The sequence below is a fragment of the Leopardus geoffroyi genome, chromosome B2 (genome assembly GCF_018350155.1).
Source record: "Leopardus geoffroyi isolate Oge1 chromosome B2, O.geoffroyi_Oge1_pat1.0, whole genome shotgun sequence".
Lineage (NCBI taxonomy): Eukaryota > Metazoa > Chordata > Mammalia > Carnivora > Felidae > Leopardus > Leopardus geoffroyi.
Window position 1 is genome coordinate 123,314,801 of NC_059332.1, and position 27,817 is coordinate 123,342,617.

The window sequence follows — 27,817 nt, forward strand, 5'->3', positions numbered from 1 at the left end:
AAAGTAGTTACCTTGGGAGGACAATTCTAATATGGTCAACATTTCTTAAAATTCCTGTTAGACTTGCAGAGACTGTGCAAATTATTTTTAAATGTTAAGTTTACCTCCATTCAGTAATGTTCCATGTGGTCTGCAATTTCTTACCCAGAAGAGTAGTCCTGGCACTTGAATAGCTTACAGTTTCAAGAAGGGCACAGCTGTATGTGTAGATACTTTCGATATACTCTCTGCCCTTTCCTGATTTTAGTTTGTATTCTTGCATTATTGGTACATAGTGGTCTTCCTCCACTAGACAGGTAAACACCTCTGAGAGTAGAAACCGTGTCAATTACCTTTGCGCCATCTCCACAAACGACCCTGCAATGTAATCTGTACAGAGTGTGCATTTAACAAGTGTTGGTTTAGGGAGAAAATGTCTTTTTATTTAATAATGACATCTGCTCAGCAAAATTCACCGTAAGGTAGGTTTGCCTTGAAACTTATCCAAGGGCATTTAGTCACTGCAGTACCTAAGTAGGCTCGCCTCTGCCAGTCGTAACGTCAGCACTGCACTGAGGCTTGGGCTCTGGAGGTGTAAGAGCAAGAACATAAGCCCAATTTGCTCCCAATTACTCTCTAAATGTTATAGATCAATATTATCAAGTATATCCCTATCGGTTACATGGGAGAAAAATCCCTCCTTCAAGAACTGACCTCATCTACTAGCTAAACAAACTACAGTCTCAGTCCACCAGGGTAATTTTGAAGCCACAATGGGAGTCCAGACGGTAATCGATATGTTCATTCCTACTGAGTTCATTATGATGGTTACCCAACAGCAGAGTACCCAGAAAGATACTACTTGTCATGAACCCAGGGTAATTCTTGACAGAAGCATTTTGCTTGCTGAATTTAGATAGCATGCTTCTTTATTCCTAGTAATGACAGAATAAAGATATTAAGCATGAAAACCAAGTTTGGGTACAGTTGGCTGATTAGGCCACAGAGTAGGCAGAAAAGAAAACAAAGTGATTGTTTATCTTAATAGTCACACATGGAAGATAATCTGTTTGTCATCTGGCTATGATGCTCTGGAAATAATTTAGAAAATAAAAGTCCATTATAAGTTGCAAAAGATGGTACAGGCAACTGGTGAGTTAAGAATAATACTCAGAGCAGGCAATAACATTTACGTGGGAAGGACAGCTGAAATGGTCTATAAAGCCAGGTTATTATGCTTCCTTGCAGGAAAGAGGCTGTCTGCTCCATCAGGCCCTTTTTAAAAACCACATTCATTTCAGGACCTGACCATATCTGGCACCAGGAAGCAATTAAGGATAGACAAATCAGAGAGGACAAAAATTCAGAAGATCAAAGCTCTACAGACTCAAACTGTGTTGTCCAATAAGGTAACCACTAGCCACATGTGGCTCTTTAAACTCAAAATCAATTAAAATTTAAAAATCAGTTTCTCAGTTATAGCAGCTATATTTCGAGTACTCCCAGTACATGTGGCTAGTGGCTATCATACTGGACAGTTCATACATAGAATACCTCCATCACTGTTCTGATCGACAAAGCCAGATTTGAAAGTGGACATTCCTACTGTTCAGACAGACCTGATGAGAAATTCAGAACCAAGCCAATAGTATTACTTGTTAGGAATCATTAAAGATTTCCAATGTTGTTTGTTTATGTCTGGGCATTCTTATCAACATAGCATTTTTCTTCTAGTCTTTTTCTTCTTTTTCCCTTTGATATAAGGAAAAGTAGAAAAAGAAAAATGGTAGGGATTCAGAAACTCCTTAAGTCTCTCTTACCCATGAAGTTGCACGAATTGCCAAAAATAAATACATTTTTGGAAGTAACTACTTCCCGTACCCTTTTTCCCTTTAAATAAAATACTAAAGGCAACTGGGGCGGGGGGGGGGGGGGGGGGAACACAGAAGAAAGAGAGGAATTCAAGAAAACTACTCAGAACAAAATGGATAGCTATCCTAAATTACTGTTCCAAAATGCCTAAGGGAAAAGTGCCGCAAATCAAGAACATTTCCAAAAATACACAGTGGGCACAGTTCAACAGTTCCACAGTAATTTAGAAAGTTAACACCTCTTAAGAGGCCAAATGATTTTCTACCAACCATTGCAAGTACTGGGTTTTCATCAAGACCATGCTCTGGTTCAACTGTCTAATTCCTGGGCAAATAAAAGAATCACCTATGTCAGCTTCCATCCGTGGCATCAGTAAATTCCTCAAGTCGTTTGGTTCTAAGATAGAAACTATGTCTGATAGTAAGATTAAAATCAACTACATTACTAAGGTTCTGTTGATTTGAAATTCCCTGTATACAGCCTTTTAAAAGTGAAGTAAAAATATACTTTGGGATTTAAAGTTGACAGTTTCAATTATACTTAAGAAAAGCAAACTCTAAGACTCACTCAAGAGCCAGGAAAAAGAAAGCCAGTCGTTTTCAGGCACTGGGTTCTACTGAAACACTCATTCTATCAGGGCTTCAGTATTTGCTTGCTACTTTGCCATGCTACTGCTCTGTACCACACAGAGGAAATTTGATATCTCAGTGACAGAACAATTTGAATGCAAGCTAAAATTTAATCAGCACATACAAACAACAAAACTGATAACCTATCAGCTTAAGAGACAAACAGCTCATATGCATTTGGGGGAAGGGGGTTGCCAGAATTAGGATACTGGGAAAAAACAAACTTAAAAGGCAAGGCTTAAAGCCCCTCTTCAAAAATGTTATGATGCTGCCATCTCTGACAATTACAGCTCTGGGAGGATAGCTATGAGACAATGCTAAAATGATGCGGTACAGGGGGATTCGAGAAGCCAGGCAAAGCTGCTGCTCCATTTCATCATTAGGAAAGAAAGGTACAAGAATCAGACCTCCCCTTTCTGCACCCAGCACACTCCAACCTCCAGACAGATGTTCAGCAGAGTTACCATCAGAAGTTATAAAACGTCATGCTTTCCCCTCCCTGTTCTCTAGCTTTGCCCCCTACAGTGTGCTCAATGTTTGTTTTACCACCTTCTCAAGCTCCTTCAGAATAGAAAAAGAAGTAACATCTTGACTCTCTGCCCTTGGAAAGGACTCACTCCTAGGTCACTTCAACTAACTCATCCCTTTTCAAGGAGAAACTCAGATCATTAAACAGAAATCACCAATGCACCTAAACAAGGTAGGGAGATGATCATTTAAACCTGGATTAGGTCCTATTTCCTTCCTGGTAAGGACATGCCATTGGTAACTGTTCAAATGAGCATGTATAAATTAAAGATCTCCAGGCCAAGAAAGTAGCTTGTGTCAAAAAAAAAAAAAAAAAGGCAACTGATCTGAAACCTACCAAATCTGCAAAGTCTGTTCTGCATTTCATGCATACACAGCTCTACAGAATGTGTAAATACAACCAGCAAACTGTGCTAGGAGGTCACAAGCACTCCACACAGCGTGCACCACAGACACAGTTTGTAAATGTGCTACAGACAGTGTGGGAAATGGGGGCTGGCTCCAGTTCCAACCAAAGGGTAGAAACTAATGCATACCTTTAGGTCTTCTGGAATTTCCATTCTTTTGCTGTTCATCTTCCTCATTAATGGTGAATAAACCAAGGGGAATTGGCCTTGCACTGGTCTTCTTCAGTCTCTCTTGTCGGATAGCTGTAGCTGATCCAGGCATACCGCGGCTACTTGGTTTTTAATTATTATTATATTAAAAATATATGCTTATGTAATTGCAGCTCCCAGGAAGCTGCTAGTTTCCAAGCTGCCGGTTCATTTGAGCACTTGTAATAGATCCCCTATGGGTAAACAGTGTGCAAACAGCTGACAGATACTACCAGCCACTTGGCAACTGAGGCCCTGCAGTTCCCCCTCACCTAGCAGCAACCCCCACCTCCCCTCCGCGCCCCCTCCCGCTTACTCCCCCCAGGCAAGTGGCTGGCTGGAGCTCGCTAGCTGGCACACACACGCTCACACAAGCACGCAGGCGCACTTTCCTTCCGGAAGAGCCCCGGGAAAGGCACGCAGGGTCAGAAGCCTCCTTCCACTGCCTAACCTGTTCAGTCAGATCCCAGCTTCTTCCTGCTGCGGCACCTTTGCCCAGGCTTCCTGCCACCGCACAGTAAGATATTCGGCACACGGCACAGAGGGAAAACCGGGATATGCTGTCCTGTAAACAGTTGCCCTGACAACGGGGACAGGTCCTAATCCGGGAGGGCTGGGAGCAGCTCCGGTCCGCCTGGAAGCGCAGGCAGCTGCGGGATGCTGGTCGGGGGAACTCACCGCAGAGGTCTGGAGCAGGGGGGAGGGGGCCGCCAGCGCTATGTAGCTCCCTCTTCCTTTCTTCTCCGCCCGCCCGCCAGGCTGCAGCCCCGGAGGACAACTGTCGCCATGCCCGCACAGGCAGCAGGGGACTCCCCAGGATGGGGAAGGGGACTCAAGGCAAGAAGTCCTTCTCTTCTTTGGGGGACCCGGTTTTCAATCATGACAATGTTTGTGAGTCCCTGGATGAAGGCATAGCTGGACGCCCATGGCTCATTCTGCACACAGTATCACATCGCAGCTTTCTGGAGGTCCCTATCACCCCAGGCTGGGCCATGACGATTGGCACTGCCACGCACCTGAGACATTCCAGGGAGGACAGGCAGGGGGAGAACCGTGCCTGTTCTCACCAAGACCACAATTTGGAATACCCCTTCTGCAAGTCAAGTTGAAAGGAGAGAAATGAGAAACTACAATCCACCTTCCGGGGGGTGGGGGGGGGTGGGGGGGGTGATCCATCTCACGGACATGTGGCCAACTCCCCCAGTTCCCACTGCTCTGGGCGAGTCACTCCCAGCAGTGCTGAGCAATTCTTAACACTTGACCCACTTTTAGTTCTTTTTTGGACTGTTTTCTCCAAAGCATACAATCATGGGATTATTGTTTTCTTCTGAAATGAGCTTTCTCACTTAAGACTCTCCACTTCTAGGCTGCCTGAAATTTATGCTGTGTGTGAAAAAATTAAATTTATAGTAAGTGACACAGACAGATGCCTACTGCCAAATTGGTAGCTTTTGTTGCTTTTGTTTTGGCCTTTTAATCAAAATCAAGTCTGCTTAAAAAGTCCAAAACAATCCTCCCATCCCAGACCACTCTCCTACATTTTCCGACGCGGGGCTCAAAGTCACAAAACCGCAAGATCATGACCTGGGCCAAAACCAAGAGTTGAACGCTTAACCAAATGAGCCACCCAGGAGCCCCAAGCACCCTCTCTACATCCTTTGGATGGAAGGATAACTTCTGACAATTCACTTAACTTCTCTTGGTGCCTTAGCTTTCACTGTAAAATTGGGGTGACATCATTTACCTTACAGGACTGGGGAGAGGATTAAATGAAGCATAGTGGTAGCGGTAAGAAGTGCTTATACATATCACCTGCTTTTACATTTTACACTACATCTGTTGTAAGTACTCCATTTTTGCTTCGTATTTCAGGTGTTTCCAGTTCAACTATCAAGGCTATCGAGCAATAATATTGTCCAGCCCACTGCTGGAGCTGTACTAGATGGTTGGCAAATCCATGCTGGAAAAAAAAACAAAACAAAACACTTCAGAAATCTTTTGCTCAAAGGCTGGGGGATTCAATTAAGAGTTAGATGTGTAGATTGGGGAACTGAAGGAAATTTCAGGTATTAAGTTTACTTAAAATCATGTTCACCTCTTTGATGAGTACCTGGAATAAAAGAGAATGGGGCTGAAGAACTGCATAGGTCTGAGAAACCACCTAACTCAACGTTTTACATGCAAGGAAAACCAAGGCACAGGAGGTGAAGTTCCTTGCCCAGGTCAAACGTTACCCACCAAGTCTGTGGTGAAAACGTGCTTCTCCTTATGACGAAAATTCGGCCTGCATCGTTTAGGATCTTAGATCCCTCTTGCTAGCTTCTTACAGAGATGGCAAGATGTGGAGAAGGAAGGAAAGGGAGGATCCATGCTTCAAACATGCAAGATCTTGTTGTTTAAGAAATAAACAGTACATACAACCTACTGCCATTAATTCTATTTGGAAATTCTATTTTTGAATTAAAGATGATTTGTTATTTCCTATTTATTTCTTTAATCAAAAGATCAGTGAGCATAGTCCAGTATTATACATATTTATGAAAATCTTTTCAAATCTAGTTTGTTTCTTCTACTTCCAGAGAATCAGGTTAGTACTTACAATAGCAACACACACACACACACACACAGCTGAAACTACCTTTTGGCAGAAGAAGAGAAAAGCTATGTCTCAAGCAAATGACAAATTTCATTCAGAAATGTTTCTTACCCAGATACGGCTAACAGCTTCTGATCATCTCCATGGATCTAACAAAAGTATTACTGAAAGTGGTAAAGCTAAGGAAAAAGGGATCTTTTCCTTCATCTATCATCTTAAAAAAAAAAAGTTTATTTATTTTGAGAGAGAGTGAGCGTGTGTGCAAGTTGGGGAGGGAAAGAGGGAGAGGGAGACAGAGAATCCCAAGCAGGCCCGATGTGGGGCTGGAATTCACACAGTGAGATCACGACCTGAGCTGATGTCTAACCAAACTGAGCCACCCAGAAGCACCACCCCCCAACCTTCATCTTTCAAATAAAAAATGAAAGGATCGCATTTACGAAGTATCTTAGGAAGAAAATGAAACATCTTTCCAAGAGTGGCTTTTAAAAAAGCAAAGTGAAAGCTGAAATTCAAATGACTTCTGCAGAAGATGTATGTTCCTTTACTCTCAAGGATGGCCTGGATGGCTTTTTCTCCTCTTTTACAGGAGAAACACAGCAGCAAAGCAAAAGCTTCCTGGCACTTAATTTGTCCAGATAAGATTTCACAAAGGAGCCCTCCCTGAGGTCTGTGAAACAGAGATCACAGAACAGCCCTTCTGGGACACAGAGGACTCTAACTGAGCCCACCTCTACCACACCTAGCTAATCAACAACTCTCTTCTGTTAACAGCAATGGAATATCCCTCAAATGACAGAGATGGTACTCTTCATGCTCTAGGGTCTCATGGAGAATTTTGATCTGTATCAAAATGTGAAAGTCACCCAAATGGCTGTTTTGAAAGTTATGCCTAAACTATCTACTGGGGAAATGAAAGCCTAATCAAAGGAGGCCGTATGTCACCAGCCATCCTACAACCCATGAGGCAGGATGAGGTCAGGTCAAAGAATCCCATTATCCAGAACATCTCCAGCTTTGTCAGATAAGTTTTATCTTTGTTAGTCACAACAGCACTGAGAGAGGAGTCATCGCCTGACAGATCAGGAAACTGAGGCTCAGGTTAAAGTCACACAGCTAGTTCGGTCACTGAGCCAGGATTAATTTGTGGGCCATCTGCTCTGAAGCTAAGATGCTTTTGTCCTGCTGCCTTGTAAATCCCGGTTGCAACATCAACTAGCTGTGTCCCAGTCACAGCTGTGACCAGTCACAGGGAAGCAAACAGCCCAAGATCAAATAATCATAATAAAGGATTTTTTTTCCTATCCACGAAGTACACATCTAAGACATAAATACATTTGAGATTAATTTCCTAAATGCTCAAACCCAGGATATAGGTTTTCAGCTTTATTTCATTTTGGGAACACCGGGGCTTAGTCCCTACAGAGGCATGGGGGCTTTTATACTCAGACCCAAAACAAAGGCAGATGTGGAAAGGGGGATGGCCAGACCTGAAAGCAGAAGGAATCCTACTCTGAATTCCTGAACTCTTCCCCAGAACTAATAGGTGTTTTCAATTTGATGTGGCACATGTGTCCGTGAATGTTACCTGCAGGTACAGAATCTCAATTCAGTCCCCACGGGAACTGGGGTATGCAGACTTGCAAGAATCAATTAGGTTTTGCAACTATCGTTAAAATAACAAATGATGGATTAATGGAGACTCTGTACAAAGTAGGAAGAAATGAGACATTGCCTAGTGAGAGACGGTAGATTTTACAACTAAGCTGGCTTTACTAGAGAAAAATGTTTGCAGTATAATCATAAAATATATTCGCAGTCATATTGAAAATGATACCACTCGTCCGCTATGAATGAAATAGGCCAATAGGTCCTTGAGCGATTGCTGTCCCCACCAATTCCCACCCCCAGCCCCTATTCCCTTAGTACGCAATGAATTCATGTCTGTGTGTCCCTCTACCCTGGCTGCCTGGCGCCTCTGGGCTACCTCTAAACATGAGGTAGGGGAACATGAAACAGAGTCAAACTAACTGATCAGTAGGGGAACTCATCTCATGATTGGGACCTGCTTGTCACAATGTGAGATAGGAGAATAACCACATGTAGGCACATGTGTACACACACACACTTCAGGTTTCTGTTCACATTTATCCTTTGTCAGCTTTTATTTTATGTCCAAAGATTGGAAAATAGCACACAGTCCATGAATGAATCCAAAAATATCCTCTTGCAGAGAGAAATCTGCTTAACCAGTGAGAAGCATACCTAGATTTTTCCTTCTAAAAGCCTACTGAGCTTTACAAAAAGATCACTGAAATGGAAAAGAGCCTGAGTTGTACTAATCCAAGGACTGTAGCTGAAAATAGAAAATTACTACTGCTGGACTGAAGGGCCAGTCACTGGTAAATTACAGTTCTATATACATATAAACCAGTTACTTTCCAGTGGGACCCACAAGTGCCAAAATGCCTTTTCAGAAATGTTTTTACATTAAGAGGAGAGGATTAATTCCTCAAAACTACTGGATTTCAGTAATCTTTTAAATATTTAATGCATACTCCCCCGAAAGGTAAGCTGCAACTTACTTCTAGTAGTTTTAGAAATCCACATTTTAATGCAATATTTAAAAAATAAAAGAAAGAAAACCTTCGCAGAGTTTGAAAATACAAAGACAGCACAGGTTGACTGTGAATTCAAATAACCCCTGGGAATAAAAGGTCCCAGCTGGTTCTCTACCATCCCCATTCTTGAAGTTAGGGGGCTCCCTTACAGTTTCCTAGGACGAGGACACTGCCTCATGGCTTCTTTGGCAATAAAGGCCTAACATTCTGCCATCTTGCAGCATTAGACAATTAGCTGTTGGACAAAGAAATACTGCACAAAGACAAGACTGACCCTTTGAAAGGAAAATAAAAAAGGCAGGTTTGCTTTGATCTTCATTTTACCACCTTTTGTTAACAGGCAGTAAGAGAAACAATAAATACTACTCTAGTAGTCATGTGCCAAAAACCAAGAAGTACCACGTTCCTGCCGTGCCTTTATAACATTTCTATAAATCTTCACCGTGTGGTGAACACTTTGTGGTGCCAGCAGACTCCCATTTTCGCACGTCTGCTCCACCAGAAATAAATTTTAAACCCTGAGGATTCACTTACCTGAATGTAAGGTGTGGATACCAAGCTTTCTTTAAAACTCTTCCCTAAACATTAGGTATCACTAGCTAAGTTGTGAATATTACAAAATGCCACATTGAACTTTAACCCAGTAAACACAGGCTAGAATGCCCTTGGGCCTCCGGTTCATTATTCCCATTGATCATACTTAATGTACATTGCATGAACATCTCAATTCCTTGGCAAAAGTTAATATGTGCACACGTCCTCTCCTCTAATAGTGACACCCTTATGAGGTTACAAATCCAATTTTACAGATTCAAAATGAGGCAAAAGAAATCAATGGCTGGGTTCAACAGAAGAATCAGACAGATAGCCAGGGCTGTGTTTCTGAAAGTTACCTAACCCATCACTGGTCCATGAGCAGTTATGGGTTTACTTTTATTTTTTTGAACCACACCATTAGAAAGAGAAGAAAACTGAGAAACTGGGGTTCCCTGTCTTGCTTTAGGAGTGGTAAACACACACCAAGGGTGCAAGGTGAGGTGTTCTGGGGGATGGCATCAGAGTGGAGGCAGTAGGCAGATCATATAATGTTCTCCCACCAAGCAGAGGCAAGGGGAGCCATTCAGGGGTGCTGACTGATGCGATGTGTGACCCAGACTGGCCAGTCTGGTGGAGGACAGGTCAGAAGGGAGGAGGAATGAGATATAAGAAAAACCAGTTCCATAAGGACTTTGTCCACATGAAAGAAGGTGTCTCACATGGTGACTGTGGGGATAGAAGGCAATGAGGAAAATGAAAACCCACTCATGTTTGTTTGTTTGTTAAAGAGTGTGGAAGGTTTATCTCAGGGGGATGGGCATGAATACTGAGCTCCTGGACACGTCCAGAACATGGACAAGTGGACAATGAGAAGGAAAGGTGGTTAGTATTTATATTAAAGACTTAGATGAGAATGAGGGCTTTATATCTGTAGATAAAGTAGAGAGAAAGCCAGAATTAGTTCCAAAATCATCAAAAACTCAAAATAATGGGCTATAGCTAAAAAGATTCAGTAGCGATAAATATGAACATCTCCTTTGTTAAGTCCAACCGCCCAGGTACAGAATGAAAACCCCACCCAAGCTTCAGCAGCTGCAAAGAAGGAGGGCCCTTGGACAGCAAGCTCACTACACGTGATCAGTGTGATGAGGCAGTAAAAGTCCTAACAGTATCACAGGTGGTACCAGCAGATGTCCAGCACGCTAAGGGGAAGAACCTTCTCTATTTTCTGGTCCTCAGACCACATTGTCTGAATTAGATATTTCAGTGAGATCATAAATCAGAACACATTCAGAAGAGAGCAACCTAGGACTATAAGATTCTAGGCCATAACTCAGGAGAATCATTGGAAAAAAGGTACAATTTCTCTGGAGAAAATAAGCCAAGATCTGGAGAAATAAAATAACTGAATTAAAGCTTAACATGTGGACGGATGTCTAGTGTTAGTGTAGTTCTGGAAGACAGAACTAGGATCGGTGATTGGAAGTCACCAGAATGTAACAAATTGTGCCTTCCATCACTGAAGATAGTCATGCAGGGACACTGACTGGGATGAGGGTGCTGCATTAATAGACTGGGTCCAGGTTGGATTTTTGGGTCTCTAAGAGTCTCTTCTGATCCCACAACTGGCTCCAAGACCTGATGAAAACGGAAACTCGAGTTATATGCTCAGGGGAAAACAAGCTGGCAGAAAGAAAAAGCCTGAGACTCAGATAGCCCTTCCCCCCGCCGTCACAGTCTGCCTGTGCTTACTTAACACTTCACATGGTTTCGGTTTTTTGTTTTTCGTTTTTTTTTTTTTTTTTTTTTTTTGTCGGTGGCTCTACAGTTGTATTGTTTTACTCATTCCACTGATGCCCCCCAGAGGTTTTTGACTTAATGCTAAAACATGTAAAGAATGGAAGCTTCACTCAGTCTTCCGGTTACAACAGGACCACACTAATAATTTCTGCACCTGCAGCCTGCAGACTTCCCTCACTGCCGCCTATCAGCAATTTAATGGAAATCTGGGTGAAAAACTCTAGGGAAGATGGGAATAAAAATGAACAAGATATACGAGTTTTCCCTCAATGATACAATTCACTGAGGATGGATCACTGTGTGCCTCTGTAACTTGAGAGAGGAGATCTAAAGGTTTGTGAGTGAAGAGCATTATGAAAGAATAATAGGCCAATTCAGTTTATTACTTTATGGGCATTTTAAGGGGAGTGATAGCCCTAAGTCTTTAGGCCAGTGAAGAATTGGACCAATCAACAGCAAGGTGTTCAACATTCATTTCAGCTCTTACTGAGACTTTCCCCCAATCCCATCTTTTGTGGCTTTGCTACTCTTTCTAATTCTTTCCGCTAAAATGCCCTAAATTAAAACTGACATCAATTAAGATTTTTTAAGAGGTTTAATATCCTGTTTTTACCTTAAGAGTTAATTTAAAAGTTTCTCTTAAGCAGTAATTTAAATGTTTTATATAATTCTTGGGGGGGGGAAACTCTGATTTTCTTTCTGAGGGTCCATGTGTCCAGTCAGGGTTTTCCAGAGAAACAGAATCAAAAATACTACTGGACCACTACTGATACTAAATACTACTACTTCTCTGGAGAAAATATAGACATATTTTTTTTTAATACTTATTTTAAGAAATAATGGCAGCCTGCGATTATAGAGGCTGGCAAGTCCAAAATTTGTAAGGCAGGCCAGCAGGCTGGAAACTCAGGCAGGCTTTCCATGTTATAGCCTTAAGGCAGAAGTCCTTCTCTGGGAAACCTCAGTTTTTGCCCCAAAGGCCTTCAATGGATTGGATTGGGCCTGCTATATTATCAAGGGTAATCTTAAAGTCAACTGACTGCAAATGTTAATTATATGTACAAACTACATTCACAGCAATATTCAGACTGGTGTTTGACCCAATAACTGGACACTGTAGCCTAGCTAAATTGACAGATAAAATTAACCATCATGGTCAGTGACCCCACAGAGATTAAGACACTCCATTCCCACACTGAAATCAACATGCTATAAATGAAAGCATGCCACTCAAAAGTCAAATTTTCACTGAATAGGCTGGACATTATTTACTCAAGTCATTTTCCAGTATTGCAATGCTCTGTTAAGATAATACTCATACAATTGGGGTCAGCAGACCTATGAAATCCTCTTACCTTTCACTAATGATCGCTCTTTGAGAATCCAATACAGGTCAGCTTCAAAGCATTATCAAACAAATCGTTTTTACCATTATAACAACTGGTTGCCTCAACATTAAGTGGTTTGGAAAGTACAGATATGTAGATTTAAAAAAAATCCTTCCCTATTGTCATGAAGTAACCTCACTGTCTCAATTAGAAGAAAATATATATAAATATGTGGATGGGGATGGTGTTGATAATACATGTTTCTCATGAGAAGATAAAGTGTATATGAAGGTTTGAGGTACTAAACTTTATTTACACTTACTGGTTAAATAGAACCAACTCTGACAAAAGAGAAAATTATATACAATTCTTCAGCACAGTTCTGAAATCAATCAACAGAAAATCATGGTGGGGAACTTTGAGGTTTGGTCATTTACATTCAGCTAAGGTCCACACTGAAAAGATTAGCATATCCAGTGTAATTGTCAGCAACCAACCAGAACACTGAAAGCCTTCAGCTAAATTATACAGATAAGAGAGGAGTATACTTACGATTAAATGGCAAGCCCAGAAGCTTTCCAAATTTGTAACTCCTAAACAAAAAGATTCCTAATGCATCAGTAATTGCTTTAAAAAAAGATAGGAAGCATTAATTTCCGAGAAATAGATACTACTAGCAATCCAGTACATTTTTTGAGAAATGCCATCCCCTTTTGGTCTTATGTGACCTCGGGCCACTGAGATTTTAGTGGGCACTACACAGAAAGAAACAACATCTCAGACCTCAATTCCAAAACCCCTTTACCTTTTGAATCTCTATTCTAAACCCTTGCCTTAAAACTCCTGTGAATTTTAGATAGACAACTGAGGGAGGACTATAATGACAAAAGGAACCTCTTGGCAAACTTCCTAAAACACCACAAATGGACCATTGTGCCTTTTATCATCAGGCAAAGTGGCCACACTTCCATTGCTAAAGGCACTAAAATCAACGATGTATTAAAAAAAAAAAAAAAAAGTTGTTCCAGAGACAAAGTTGTAGAGAAACAATCACAATCATAATAAAATTCTCTCTACTCTCTCAATTTTTCGGTTGAGATTTTATTACCTGGTTCCTGTTTGCAGACTGGCATGGAGGAAGAGATCAGCCCTGAAACCCTTAATACAAGAAATACCCATGTCCCTTCATAGCCCAGAGCCAGCCTTTATCCAACTCACTAGAAAAAGACCTGGTTCTTGCTGTTTATAAACAAAAGTACGAAGTTTATAGAACCAAAAGCTGTTTGTTTTAAAAATAATTGCAATACTGCAAGTTGTTCCATGAACAGGTTTCCAAATACGTACACCTCTAATAGATAACTTATGCACTGTAAAACAAAAAAGGCATCTTTGTGCGTTTCCCAACTGGTCCAGAATGGCTCACCAGTGTCTGGGCTCCCAGTCACCGGATTTAGCAAAATCTTCTTCCATGTGATATTCTGTACTTGTCTCTTCCAAAATCTCCTTGAAGACTTACACTCTATCGTGAGTATACTTTAGGTACAGCTGGACCACCAAGGCTTGAATCTAAGATGTCAAGAAGTGTTCTTCCCTGTGAGGTTCACTGGGTTATAAGATTATGAAGGTTTTCTACTCAAAGGCATTTGCCCTCTCATAGGTCTTCCAGACTAAAGGTAGCTTCATCCCCCATTTCTCTATTTTAATGCTTTTTACTGTGGAGCCATTTCTTCTACTTGCATTTTAGTTCCTGATACTCTACCTGCGACTTATGCAATGCCACTTTAAAAGCATATGCGTGTACCTTTTTTCTAAAAAATTTGTTTTAATGTTTTTATTTATTTTTGAGAGACAGAAGTGGGGAAGGGGCAGAGAGAGAGGGAGACACAGAATCCCAAGCAGGCTCCAGGCTCTGAGCTGTCAGCCCAGAGCGCGACGAGGGGCTTGAACTCAGGAACTGTGAGATCATGACCTGAGCTGAAGTCAGACGCTTAACTGACTGAGCCACCCAGGTGCCCCTGGATATACCTTTTTATATACACAACAAGAACATCCTCACAGGGATGATAGGAGGTAGGAAGTCACTGTTGCAAAAGAAAGTTCTGGGTATATTTTAGTGATGTGTATTTCTTATTTTTAATAATTTTATTTTCACTGGGGCACCTGGGTGGCTCAGTTGGTTAAGCATCTGACTTTGGCTCAGGTCATGATCTCACAGTACGTGGGCTCCAGCCCCACGTCGGGCTCTATGCTGACAGCTCAAAGCCTGGAGTCTGCTTCAGACTCTATGTCTCCTTCTCACTGCTGCTTCCCCACCTGTGAGTGCACTCGCTCTCTTTCTCTCTCCCCCAAAAATAAACATTCAAATACTGAGTACTTATAAAAATACTTTTACTGAAAAATGATATAGATGGTATATATTTACATACAAATATTATATGATAAATATTATATATGATATAAATACCATATATGATATATTATATATAATATAAATATAATATATAAATATATAATATAGATATTATATATGATACAGATATTATATATGAAATGTAAATATTATATATGATATAAATATTATATACATATATAATATAAATATTATATACATATATATAATATAAATATTATATACATACATATAATACACATATATACTTATAATTATATATAATATATATAAATATGTATTTATGCTATATTATATATATTATATATTATATTACATATTACATTTATATTATATATATTATATACTTATATAAATATTAAATATAAATAAACCTTAATATTTTAAGAGAGGTTTAAAGCATGTTGGTTTAATCAATTACCACAGTGTCTATGTATCATATATAAAATTTAAAGGCATTACTCAGAACATCTAAACCCAGATTCATCTCAGGAAGTGACATTTAAAGATTTATTAAGTTAAATTTTTAAAAATATAAAAATTGAAATTACAAGTTGAACAAGATATTTTCTTAGGGAGAAAGGTCTGTCTCATATACCCTGGTCCCAACATCCTGTATAGGCACTGGAAATAAGCCTCTGCAACTTGAAGTCTTTTCTAAAATTTAATACATAAGAAACTTAATTTAAAAAAAAAACGGTTTAGGGGAGCTTGGATGGCTCAGTTGGTTAAGTGTCTGAATCTTGATTTTGGCTCAGGTCATGATCTCAGGGTCATGAGCTTGAGCCCTGCATCAGGCTCAGAGCTGAATGTGAACCCTACTTAAGATTCTTTCTCCCTCTCTCTCTGTCCCGTGTGCATGTTCTCTCTTGCTCTCAAAAACAACAAAACAAAAAACAAAAACAAAAAAACAAAATAGCTTACTGATCCTTTTTCTATTTCAACACGCATACTTTTTGAATTTTTAAAAAGATGTTAATTAAAGCATAGTTGGCATACAATTTTACATTAGTTTCAGGTATACGACATAGTAATGTGATCTATATACATCATGAAATGCTCACCAGGACAACTGTAGTTACCATACATACAAGTTCTTATTCACTACATTCCCTATGCTGTACTTTTCATCTCCATGACTTTATTTTGTAACTGGAGGTTCGGGTCTCTTAATCCTCTTAACCTATCTCACCCATCCCCTGCGTAAGTACTTTGTTTGAAGAAACCCAAACTATGTACTTCTCATGAAAGCCTTATGGAAGGCTAGTTGTATATGCTTCCTAGATTTTCCTTTGTAGAAAAACAGTTAACGAAGTGATAGTGATTTGTTTCAAGTCAAAATAAGTCCGGGAAGTCCATCGTCATGGAACACATCCATCTTTATGATTTAAAATGCAATAATTCTGTGGCAAGTACTTTAGGAAAGAACTTAAAATTTAGAACTATGATGCAGTAATAAGAAACACTTTTGAATACCACAGAAATGAAAAAAAGTCAAGAGAGGCTGGCATGGGTTTTAACTCAATCACAACTTAATCTTAGCAAGTCACAGGGTTATGTGAGGCGAACTTCTACTGCAACATTTTTTGTGCAACACTTTGACAGGTGAAAAGCACCATCCAATGTGCCTGGATGATGCTTACTATATCTGATGGCAATGTGATCACACGGCTGCAATTAGGTCTGAATCAGCATTACATTCGGATTCTCTCATTGAGACTTTATAATTGTAAGCAAAAATTTGCTTAAGGGAAAAATTTAGCAAGCCAGGGTAAGTCCATACTTTCCCAGTGATGCAATACCAATCCCTAACAACCGTGACCACAATAATTACAACAACACTTCATGCTGTGTCAGGCACTGTTATAAGTACTTTACATGTACCAACTCATTTAATCCTCGTCATAGCCCTATGAAGGCATTACCAGTATCCCGGTTTTAAAAAAGAAGAAATCGAGGAAGAGCATGGCCAAATGACTTGCTCTAAATCCCTCAAGTAGCCACAGAGCTGAGAATGGAACTCAGACAGCAGGCCTGAGTCCTAGCACAAAGTCATAGTTTAACATTATCACTACACTAGGTAGTCAGCTTTGGGCGCAAGATCAAATGACTTCACACACGCTTAGCTTCAGTATAATCTTGAAGGAGCAAAGGGGAAATCAAAGACACTCTTTTCCTTAGAGATCAGTCTTACTCAGTATCCCTCACTGCCCTTTTCATCATGGCCCCGGTTTTTATAGCTATGCAGACACCAATTGCAAAGGGGGGGGGGGGGGGAGACAGAAAGAAAATCAGTTCTGTCAAAGGTAAGCCCTCACTGAAAAAGCTTTAAATCACAACTGATGGCACCATAAAACCTGAAACACACACGTAAATCACGCTCAGACGTGCCTCTGGAGGTTCTGACAAGTAGAACCAGAGATCATAATTTGATGTGATGTTCGAAACCATAAGTGTGGGGGTGCCTGGGTGGCTCAGTCGGAAAAGGGTCAAACTTCAGCTCAGGTCATGATCTCGCGGTTCGTGAGTTCAAGCCCCACATCGGGCTCTGTGCTGACATCTCAGAGGCTGAGGCCTGCTTCTGATTCTGTGCCTCCCTCTCTGTCCTTCCCCTGCTCATACTCTCTCTCTCAAAAATAAAATAAAAACATTAAAAAAAAAAGTAAGTATGGGTAACATTGTTAAGAAAAAGTACAATGTGAAAAGAGCAGAGGTTACCAGATCCAGCCTTATGTCAAGTAACAACTGATGAGGAGAATGAAGAGAGGTGAAGTAAAGAAAGATTAGCCCAGAAGGTATTAGCATAGGTTGTGCCGCAGGATGGAAGGCAAGAACATCAAGGAGAAGGACATTCTTGTGTTAAGTATTTACAGGCAGACAGAAGAAACTAGTGGTTTCCAGAGCCAAGGAGATGATGATCAGATTTTCACTAGGAAAATCTCTGGGAAAAGTATATAATTTGCTACATAAAACTTTATCTACCTGAAGTTGACCTTGTTTTGAGGGAAAGGAGGAAGAAGGTGCAGAAGTGGGGAGGGGGAGGGGAGGGAAAGAAAGAAGTTCATTACCTAACTTTCCATCTAACTGCACACATTCATACATTAAAGTGCATAAATACATACGTGAGTGTGCACATTATTTTACTATTCAAGCGTACTCCAACTCATATTCACATCTACATTTCCTTCACAAAATTCCTGGAGCAAAATAAGAGATAAACAAAATAAATTCACTGGCTTGAGGGTAACAGCTGTTATGATTTCCAGGTGGTTTCCATAAGCAAGGTACACTTGACACCTCCAAATGAAATCTACTATCGTCAAATCTAAGAGCTTTAAGTAGGAAATAGATCGAAAGTAGTCCTCAGCCTTGAATGCACATTGGAATCACTGGGGCAGTTTTAGAAGGTACTGCCACCTGGCTCCCACCCCTAGAGGTTCTCGGATAATTGCCTAAGGTGTAGCAGGGGCAGAGCGAGATTTAAGAGGTCCCTGGGTGATTTTAACTCACTGTCAAGATTGAGAACCAATGATGCTGCAGTACAGGAGCTCAATCATTTCAGTAATATAACCTTAGGCCCCAAGAATGGCCTATACTTAAATGAACTGACCAGCACTGCGGATAAGGGGGCCATCATACTAATTTAGAGCATCAACCCTGAATAGGAAAACAATCCAGCTGGAATGCAGGAGGCAGGGAACTAGGTCCTGTTTGGTGTGTTAGGTCAGGGCTTCTGAGAACCAAAAGCCTGGATTAAAACCTTGACAGGCTGCCACGCGTTTTTGTTACAGCCTGTTATTATGCAAGTTACTGCCACCCAAGCAGGCCTTGTGTTGGAAAGTGGGGACACTGAAAGAAGAGGGTCTTTTCTGGAGTTTCACCTTGGAATTTAAACCTATTCTAGAATATAGCTATTTCCTACTGTCACCATAGTATCAGGGATACAAGGTTTATATGTGGAAGGTTATCCCATAGTAAAGGATGGGTCCTTTTACCGGAAAGCCAACTCCAAAAAAGCTTACGTAGCATTAAGAAAAAAAAAAAAAAAAGTCACAGAAGAAATTTTCAGATACCAAATCTCAATACTCTACAATTTAAATATACCTAATTTTACTAACAATGCATGCAAAGTCCAGCTCAGATATACCAAATACATCTCTCAGCTTCCTTTCCTCTCAGTTTTGCATTCCTACGTCCATCTGCGATGTTTGGTCTGGTGTGTCAGTTCTCCTTGGCATTCCCCACAATTCTTTCACAACTATTTCTGTAGGAGTTTCAAGGACAAGGAACTGCCAGATGCAGTGAGTTCTTGCCTTCAAAAATATATTAGTCTTCAAATCAAAATTTAAAGTCGCACCCAAGGAAATCTTATAGATTCTTTCTTAACTGGCTATTTCTCCAAGATACTAGGAAGACCAGTATTTAATGAACAGAGAAAAACCACCTGACGCCATTTAAATTTGTAAACTATAATTCAGAGCATTGCGAAAACAGATATTAAAGAGGCAAAAGGCCAACGAGCAGGGATGGATCTAGAGAGTATTATAAAGCAAGCTAAGCAAAATAAGTCAGAGAAAGACAAAGGTCATAGCATCTCACTCATATGCGGAATTTAAGGAACAAACGAACAAAGAAAAACAAGAAAAGACAAACCAAAAAACAGACTTAACTATAGACAACTGGTAGTGGGGGGGTGATGGGAGTGGGGAGATGGGTGAAATAGGTGATGGGGATTAAAAAAGTACACGTATCTTGATGAGCACTGAGTAATGTACAGAACTACAGAATATTGTACACCCGAAACTAATATAGCTGGATACTAATCCAGTATCTTAACTATACTGGATTAAAAAAAAAAAAGGCAAAAGACACTGAGCTGCTAAACAGCTAGACAAACTTTAGAGCTGGATTTTCTATAAAGAATAAGCATAATAGCATACGTGTTTAGCATATAGAACCTTAGATCATGCTCAGTGATTAACTGTCCAATGACAGAGGAACGCCTGGGTGGTTCAGTTGGTCGGGCGTCCGACTTTAGCTCAGGTCATGATCTCACAGCTCATGAGTTCAAGCCTCGCATTAGGCTCTATGCTGATAGCTCAGAGCCTGGAGCCTGCTTCGGATTCTGTGTCTCTCTCCCTCCCTCTGCTCCTCCCCTATTCATGCTCTGTCTTTCCCTGTCTGTCAAAAATGAATAAACGTTACAAAAAAAAAAAAAATTAAAAAAAAAAATCCAATGACAGATTATCAAGATCTTTACAAAACACTGTAAGTACATTTCGGTAACTGAGAGCTGATATGTAAGTAGTCAATTTGACAATATAAATTCTGCCAACAAGGAATAACCAAGACCATAAAATGAGATATAAGACCAATATTCCCAGCTTTGTAACTGAAACAGCATTCCTTCCACATTTCGGAAAGCCATTTCTCAAAGGATTGGAAGAGGGACACGAAGGGGGACAGAGAACTTGGACTGGCATGGGACCTGATGTGTAATGGCACCGCTGTTGATAATCAACTCCAGAATGCAGACTCCACAGAAAATCGTCACCATGGAAGAATAAAGAAGACGGTAATATTAAGGCCAAATAAAAACTCCACATTACACATGGGCTCTGGGAGCAACACTATCTCCACAGGGGTTCTAATTCCAGCGAGCATCATTTAGCATCCAGAAGGGCACTATTTCACTTTAAGGCAATTATACTGCTTTACTCAAAGAACTTGGTGCAAAGGCTGAAAATTAAAAACAAAACTTAATATCAAGTGCCGGTAAGGATGCTGAGCAGTTCCAACTGAGACATTGCCTGTAGGAAGGCAAAACCACAGGGCCACTCCAGAGAACGGTTTGGTAGGTTCTTATAAACATACACTCTCATATGGGCCGACAAACCCACTCTGAGGTCTCTCCCTCAGATAAGTCAGAAAAGCCTGGGTGTAAACATTTACAGCGGCATAATTTATAATCGCCCAAACCGGGAAATATCTCAGTGCTCCTCAATGGGTGGGTAGATTAACAACCCATGGTACTTCCTTACAACAGCAAGCTACTCATGAATAACGAACTACTGATACATACAACAATCTCAAATGCATTATGCTAAGTGAAAAAATTCAGACTCAAAAGGTTACATGGTGTATGATTCCACTCTTATGACACTCTGGAAAAGGCAAAACTAGACACGTGGTGAACAGATCAGCGGCTGCCAGGGGTTGAGGGTAGGAGGAGAGCCTGACTTGAATGGGCAACATGAGGGAATTCTCTGGGATGAGAGAACTCTTCTAGACCAGGATTACAATGGTGGTTACATGTGTATATATTTGGCAAAACTCAATGAATTGTACAACCTGAAATATCAGTAAATTTTCTGTATGCAAAAGTAATTTTTAAAAAGAGAGAAAAAGCCCTCTGCCTTTTCAAGGATTTGTCATTTTTTTCCTTTCACCATCAAATTTGATGGCGAGTCTCCAAAATCAGTTCCATCTGGCCATCTATTAATCACTTAGAATCTGGTTCATCCCCCACTCTTGCACCAACAAGTGAAATTCCTCTCCTAGGAGGTCAGTGACTACCCGGTAACCACAGTGATGGCTTTTCTTTCATTCTTTGACTCCCTGACCTCTTGTCCTTCGCCCTTGGCAGGTGTGCTTTGCTCATTTAAAAAAAAAAAATTATGTTTATTTTTGAGAGAGAGCATGAGCAGGGGAGGGGCAGAGAGAGAGGGAGACACAGAATCTGAACCAGGCTCCGAGCTATCAGCAGAGAGCCCGATGTGGGGCTCGAACTCATGAACTGTGAGATCATGACCCGAGCTGAAGTTGGATGCTCAACCGACTGAGCCACCCAGGCACCCCTGCTTTGCTCATTTATGCCCTTCCTATCTTTTTAGCTTCTCTGCCCATCTTCTTTATTGGTTCTTTCCCCTGCTACACTTTGAATGTCCTCCCACCCCTTTTCGGTTTCTCTTTCCAGGCTCTCCTTATTCTCCCGGCTTCAGTCATTATCCCCTTATGGAATGAATCCCAGAGTTCTGGCCTCTATTTTTATCCCTCATCTCCATACTGCCTGTGCCCATTAGACATTTCTACCTACATGTCTCTGTGTCTCTTACATGTCTTATAGAAATTGTTCTGTTTCTCCCACCAAAACCAGGTCCTCCTCATGGATACTTTCATGCCACCCTTAAGCCAATGGGCCACACTCAAACCTGGAGTATAATCTTAAATGCCACCTTTTACCTGCATCCTTACACACATGCCTCAGTAGAATCTTGAATTAATTGTTCCCTTCCCATTTCCAACAGCTTGCCTCCATTTCTGTAGGAACCTCTGAGTTGGTCTGTATGTCTGAACTCTTTCTTATTAAATCCATCCTCTAGTCTACATGCCTACTTCGAGATGGGAAACAGCTGGGTAGACATCCAGATTTCGCTGATCTTCAAAGGTCTGGCTGATCTGTCTGGCTCCATGGACGTTCCCCATATGCTCTCACCACCCCGTGTTACCATTCTCAAGGCACAGAAAGTCAACTGAAGAGAATGACTTTCAATGATGGACGGACTATGCATTCGTTAAAGGCACATCTGAGCTCTTCTGTTGGACCCTGCAATCAAGCTTGCAAATTCATGAGTATAGAATTACTAATTAAGCATGTTTTAATCAAGATGTGTTATTCTCAAGAATCATCAACGGTTCACCACTGTCCACAGAATAACATACCAGCCTCTTAGCTTGACCTTTAACCACTCTACAATCTGGCCTCCATGGATCATCATTCCTAACTGATCTTCTAGGATTCTTTCATCTTGAGGCTCACACGAGTCGGTATGACCAAAATTTTGCTCTTTTCCATATTTGTAGCTTTTCCTCTCTTCCTTCCCATCCAACTTTATGTATCATTTACCCATTTTTTTCAGTGTTTATGTCCTCCCTAATGACCACAGCCAGAAGCAGTTCTTCCTTCACTGAAGTCCTCATGACCTGCAATTATTTATGAGTTGTTTCCCTTGCCAAGAAGGAGAGTGTCTTTGTCAACCTTCTAGCCACCATAATGCTTAATATATGCAAGGTACATATTTCTTGGCCAATTTATTCTAAGCCTCAATATTTTCAATTTTTAAATCAATATGAGACTTGAATTTTAAAAAATTTTTCCCTTTCAAATGATTATTTTTCATGCACCGGAAAGCAAAGGTGTTAGAAAAAAAATTTTTTTAGAGAACATGCCAACATATATTAGTATTTCACACTCATGCCTAAATATTGATATAAAAAATCCATGTTCCTGAGCACAGCTGCTTGGTCTAACACTTTCCTCTTTAACAAGATATAAAGTAAGAGCTAGTCACAATACAATGGGGAAAAAAGTTATCTAGCCACTTGAATGAAGCATCATGAACTTTAGGACTTGAATTTCAGACCATTTTGAAATAAAATACCAAATTGGTAGTCTGAGTCCCTAACTTACAATGCTAATTTGCAGATATTTGTAGACCCTTTGAGCCAAGTGAAACCATAAAGATCACTTTAATGCAGTGAAGGTGGTGACCAAGATCACAAATAAAGCCCATATTCTCTCACCAGATAGCCTGCTGAGGAGAGAAAAGCCCAATTCTAGGTTCTAATTCATTTCCCCCAAAAGAGTATCAACAGAACTTACAGATTACAGGTATTAACTTATTTCCTGTACATGAAAGTGTTTACTCATGAATTAGTCACATGCTGCTTCAAATTAGATCTTAATTCAGTAGGCTTATAAAAAAGAAGCTATCGAGTTGGGAAAGGAGTTGTGCACGCTCACTTTCCACAGCTCTCAAGCATGAGCATAAAAACACTGAACACAGAAAGCTCAGACAGAGGCAGTTTTTGAGTATCCATCTATGTGACTACTCAAAATAACGGCCTGAAGAAGGACTTGATGTCCTCTAGTGGTGAAATCCAAAACTTGCTTCCAAGTCCATTATTTTTTCATTTCTTGAGAACGGAAAAATATTCAAAATTTTGAATACTGAAAAATATGGTGAAAAAACTGTTCATCCTAAAGAAAAATGAAAACTTTTACCACAAGAAATGTGACTTGACTACTTTTAAGTAGAAGATAAATATATGCTGAGAGAAATATGGTTTTTAAATGTGGGATTACTATAGTACTTTTCAATATCCTTAAATGTTTCATTTTATAGGTGGTATACCACCAATTTTCAACCCATCTTTGACACACACATATATATCTACATACTTATGAATATTACAGGTCTTATTTTTATAGCCACCTGAAACTCTAGTCTAAATTGTCCTAGGACTTAGTGGGTATCATGCTAAGTGAGATGAGTCAGACTGAGGAAGACAAATACCATATAATTTCGCTCATGTGTGGAATCTAAAAAGCAAAACACATGCATAAACAAACAAAAAGTAGAATCAGACCTATAAATACAGAGAACTGATTGTTGCCACAGGGGAACGGGGTGTAGGCAAAATGGGTGAAGGGGAATGGGACATATAGGCTTCCAGTTACGGAATGAATAAATCACAGGAATAAAAGATACAGCATAGGAAATATAAGCAATGATATTGTAATAGTGTTGCACAGTGACAGATAGCAGCTACACCGATGAGTATAACAACAGAATGTATAGAGATGTTGAATCACTGTTGTACAACTGAAAGTAATGTAACATTGCGTGTCAACCGTACTCAAAAAAAAACAAAAAACAAACAAACAAAAAACTGTCTTAAAATTACACCAAATTTTTTGCACAGGTCTATAAAAACTAAGACATTTAAGAATGTACTTTACCTCATAATAACCCAATCTCAATGAATGAATGAATACATAAAATGAATCCCTCAACAAACTTCACACTTCAAGTAGCAATTTTCACCTCTTGATAAGTGATAAAAGATAGAAGTTCCTACCTCCTCCCCAAACACCCACCTCTCTGCAAACCTGTGATTGTTAAAAAAAAAAAAAAAAAAAAAAAAAAAAATGACTTGCAGCATTTAGATGTGTACGATGTGAAATATGTTCATAAAAATAAAACACTACATTGGAGTCCTATATGCTGACATAGGTAACATGTTTTAAATATATGGAAAACTTCTTAAATTGTTAAAATTCAAGCATTCCTTACTTGTTCACTCAAAATATTGCTACTTAGATTAAAAAAATATGTATTTTCACCTTTCTTCTATCTTTGGCATCTGCTCACATAGACACTTCTGAACACCAAAAGCATTAACTTAGGGCTAGAAAAATAGGAAAAAAATGTGGGCCACAAATAAGTTGTACTTAAATCATAAGTACAATTACTCAAAAGACCATATATAAAATGTGTCCCTCGGAAACTGGCATTTCTAGGCAAAGGCGTGGAAGAATTTTTTTTCTATGAAGGAGATGACAGCCAATTAAATTCCTCCTTCGTAAAAGAAAATATTTCACTGATAGTCACATGAGTTGTATATTAATTGTTAGAAACACGACCAGTTCACTAGTTAACCTGCTCAGGTAATGAAACGCTAGTTTGCAGTTCACTCATATCCGAAAAAGTTGATCATGTGCAGATTCTAGAAAACGGTTCTTTTGTTTATGTTTGTTTGACTATAAACTGGCTTGCGTGAACTTTCTGGAACATTTTTTTCTTTTTTCAAAAGCAGTTACTTTGTGGGTATTAGGCACCAAACCATTTATACTGTAATGAGAACGCTGCCCTTCCGCTGCCCTCAGTTGGGGAGGGGCCCAACCCAGAGCATGCAGCCCATCAAGTCTGATAAAACAATTACAAAGACATCTCTTAGGCCACCCTTCCTCGGCCCAAATCAAAATAATGATCGCCCAATCTTTCAAACACATTAAGACAAAATAAACCACCCTACAGGAAGTAGCATGACTTCAAAGTAAACAAGTTCAAGACAACTTGTCAGACTTAACCTCAGGTATTTGGCTGAAAGGATTAAGTCATTAGACTTCAGATGCCCAAACTCCTCCTAGCAGTGCAGACACACTTCCAAAGATTGGTACAGGTTTTCTGGAACTTTCATATTAAAATAAGCGTATCATGTAAATCAAAAGGTCTTTTCTTTTTTAAAAAAGGTCTTTTTGGAGGGGCAGGAGGGTGTCACATTTAGGGAAACGATCGTTTCCGGTTATGTGTGTATAGAAAACGCATTGCAATTAGGAAGCCTGCAATGTGAATTCTCTTTAAAATAAGAAACTGCCTCATCGCCTCCATCCCAAGTGGAAGGTACTAGAAACGATTTGCCGACCTAGAAGAGACTAGGGGAGAGGCGAGAATCTGCAAGTCAGTTTCTTAAGAAAAAGCTATTAAGAGTGGAAACGTCGTCTTCATACAAGATGGGGCTGGGGGAAGAAACTTTCGGCTTGTCTTGGAGATGTGAGCACCTGTCCCCGAGCGTTAAAGTGGACGTCGGGGGCGGGGGTCGATGTGACCACCTGAGCCGACGTTCCTTCTACCTTGGGTTCCTGCATGGACCGCATAAAAACATGAACTCTGGGGGCGCTTTCATGTCAACAAAGGTACGAGTCCGACTATCCCGCACACGCAGGCCCCACCTTCCAGCAGCCAGCCCTGGCCCTCCCCACCCCGCGACCTCAGTCTGCCCGGGAGCGGGTCGCAACTGCGGACCCTGGGGCGGGGGCGGCCGCCGCTCGCCGCCGCTCGCCGCCGCGGGACCCTCGCGCCGGCGCTCGGCTGCGCCACCGGCGCCTGCGACCCCGACAGCCGGTGCGACCAGGGAAGGCGGGAGGGGTGCCAGAAACGGATAATCCTGTCGGTCGCACCTGGCAGAGGATTTTCCGGCTGGCTGTTTGGTTTGGGAGATACGATTTCCCCATTCAACTGAATGAGAGCCGAGTCGGCAGGTGGGAGGGGAGCGGCCAGCGTTTTCCCAGTTCCCCCTCCCGCCCGCGCTCGCTGGCGAGTTTCCACCTGTTGTGGGAAAGTCGAGGTGGAGCGTGAGAGGGGCGACCGGAACTGGGGCCGGCCGCGCTCGGGCACCGCGGGCCCGGGCGGCCGACGCGCGGCGGAGGGCGGAGGGCAGACGCGCTCCGAGCCCGGGTGCGCGGCGCGCTGGACCGGCCGTTCTGGGCCGCGGCCGGGAGGGGGAGGAGACCGCCGGCGCCCGGCGCGCGCCCACCCATCCCGCCGGCCGCCCCCCGCCCGCGGGACCCCCGCCTGCCCCCCGCCGTGCAGTCACCTGTTTCGCTCCGCACAGCGCCGTCGCCGCCCCTGTGGCTGTCGCCGCCAGCTCCTAGCTCCGCCATGGTGCTCCGATGACGCGCCAGGAGAGCCGCTCCGCCCTCTTCCTCGGCCTCGCTCCCGCCGGCCCCCCGCCTCCGGGGCCCGCGGACCAGACAGGTGAGCGCCGTCTGGGGAGGGCGGAGGGTGGAGAGCGGAGGGAGGAGGGACCGGGAGCCGGCGCGCGGCGAGCGGCTTGGGTCAGGCGCGCGGGCGCGCCCCCTCGCGGACAGGTGCGGCGTGGCAGCCGCTCCGACGGGCACTACTGGGTGTCCGCAGAGAGAGCGACGGCCGGAGCCAGGCACCTGGCCCGGAGCTTCTGCCTGCCGCTGAGACCGCTGCCGGCTCCTCGAGGTCTGGAGGGGGGTCGACGACATTCAGTGGCGCATGCGACTGGGACGGTCTGAGGACCAGCCCGGGCGAGGCGAGGGCAGCTGGACGCTCTGTTCCCCTCTGAAGTCTGAAGCTCAGTTTTGACTTCGCCAGGGCTTTAGCTCATGGTGACAACTACAAGAATATAATGCCACGTGGGAAGCCGAAGTACACGGGCCAGATTCCACGCCGGTTCCGGTTTCTATCTGCTTTTTACGACGCCACTATCTTTTCACCAGACCTTTGTATCTGATGAGCCCCAGGGCACACAACTTAGGGATACTTGTGC

At 41.7% G+C, this 27,817-nt stretch overlaps 1 protein-coding gene and 1 long non-coding RNA gene across 13 annotated transcripts in view; one reads left to right on the forward strand and one right to left on the reverse strand.

Annotated features, from left to right (window-relative positions):
- The window catches only part of MAP7 (microtubule associated protein 7), a 178,470-nt gene extending 151,036 nt beyond the window's left edge, over positions 1-27,434 (reverse strand). Inside the window, exon 1 of one of the 12 annotated variants that reach the window (XM_045499748.1) lies at positions 27,116-27,434. In XM_045499748.1, the coding sequence (XP_045355704.1) occupies positions 27,116-27,182 (67 nt within the window). In that variant the 5' untranslated portion in view covers positions 27,183-27,434. Of the gene's footprint in view, positions 1-3,544; positions 3,848-27,115 lie in introns of those variants that run through there. The other 11 variants (XM_045499750.1, XM_045499753.1, XM_045499749.1 and 8 more) reach the window with 11 other exon arrangements.
- LOC123609060 lies at positions 3,920-5,027 on the forward strand. Its single transcript, XR_006717592.1, has 2 exons — positions 3,920-4,121; positions 4,363-5,027. It is a non-coding gene; the product is annotated as an uncharacterized LOC123609060 (long non-coding RNA).
- Positions 27,435-27,817: the final 383 nt, after the last annotated feature.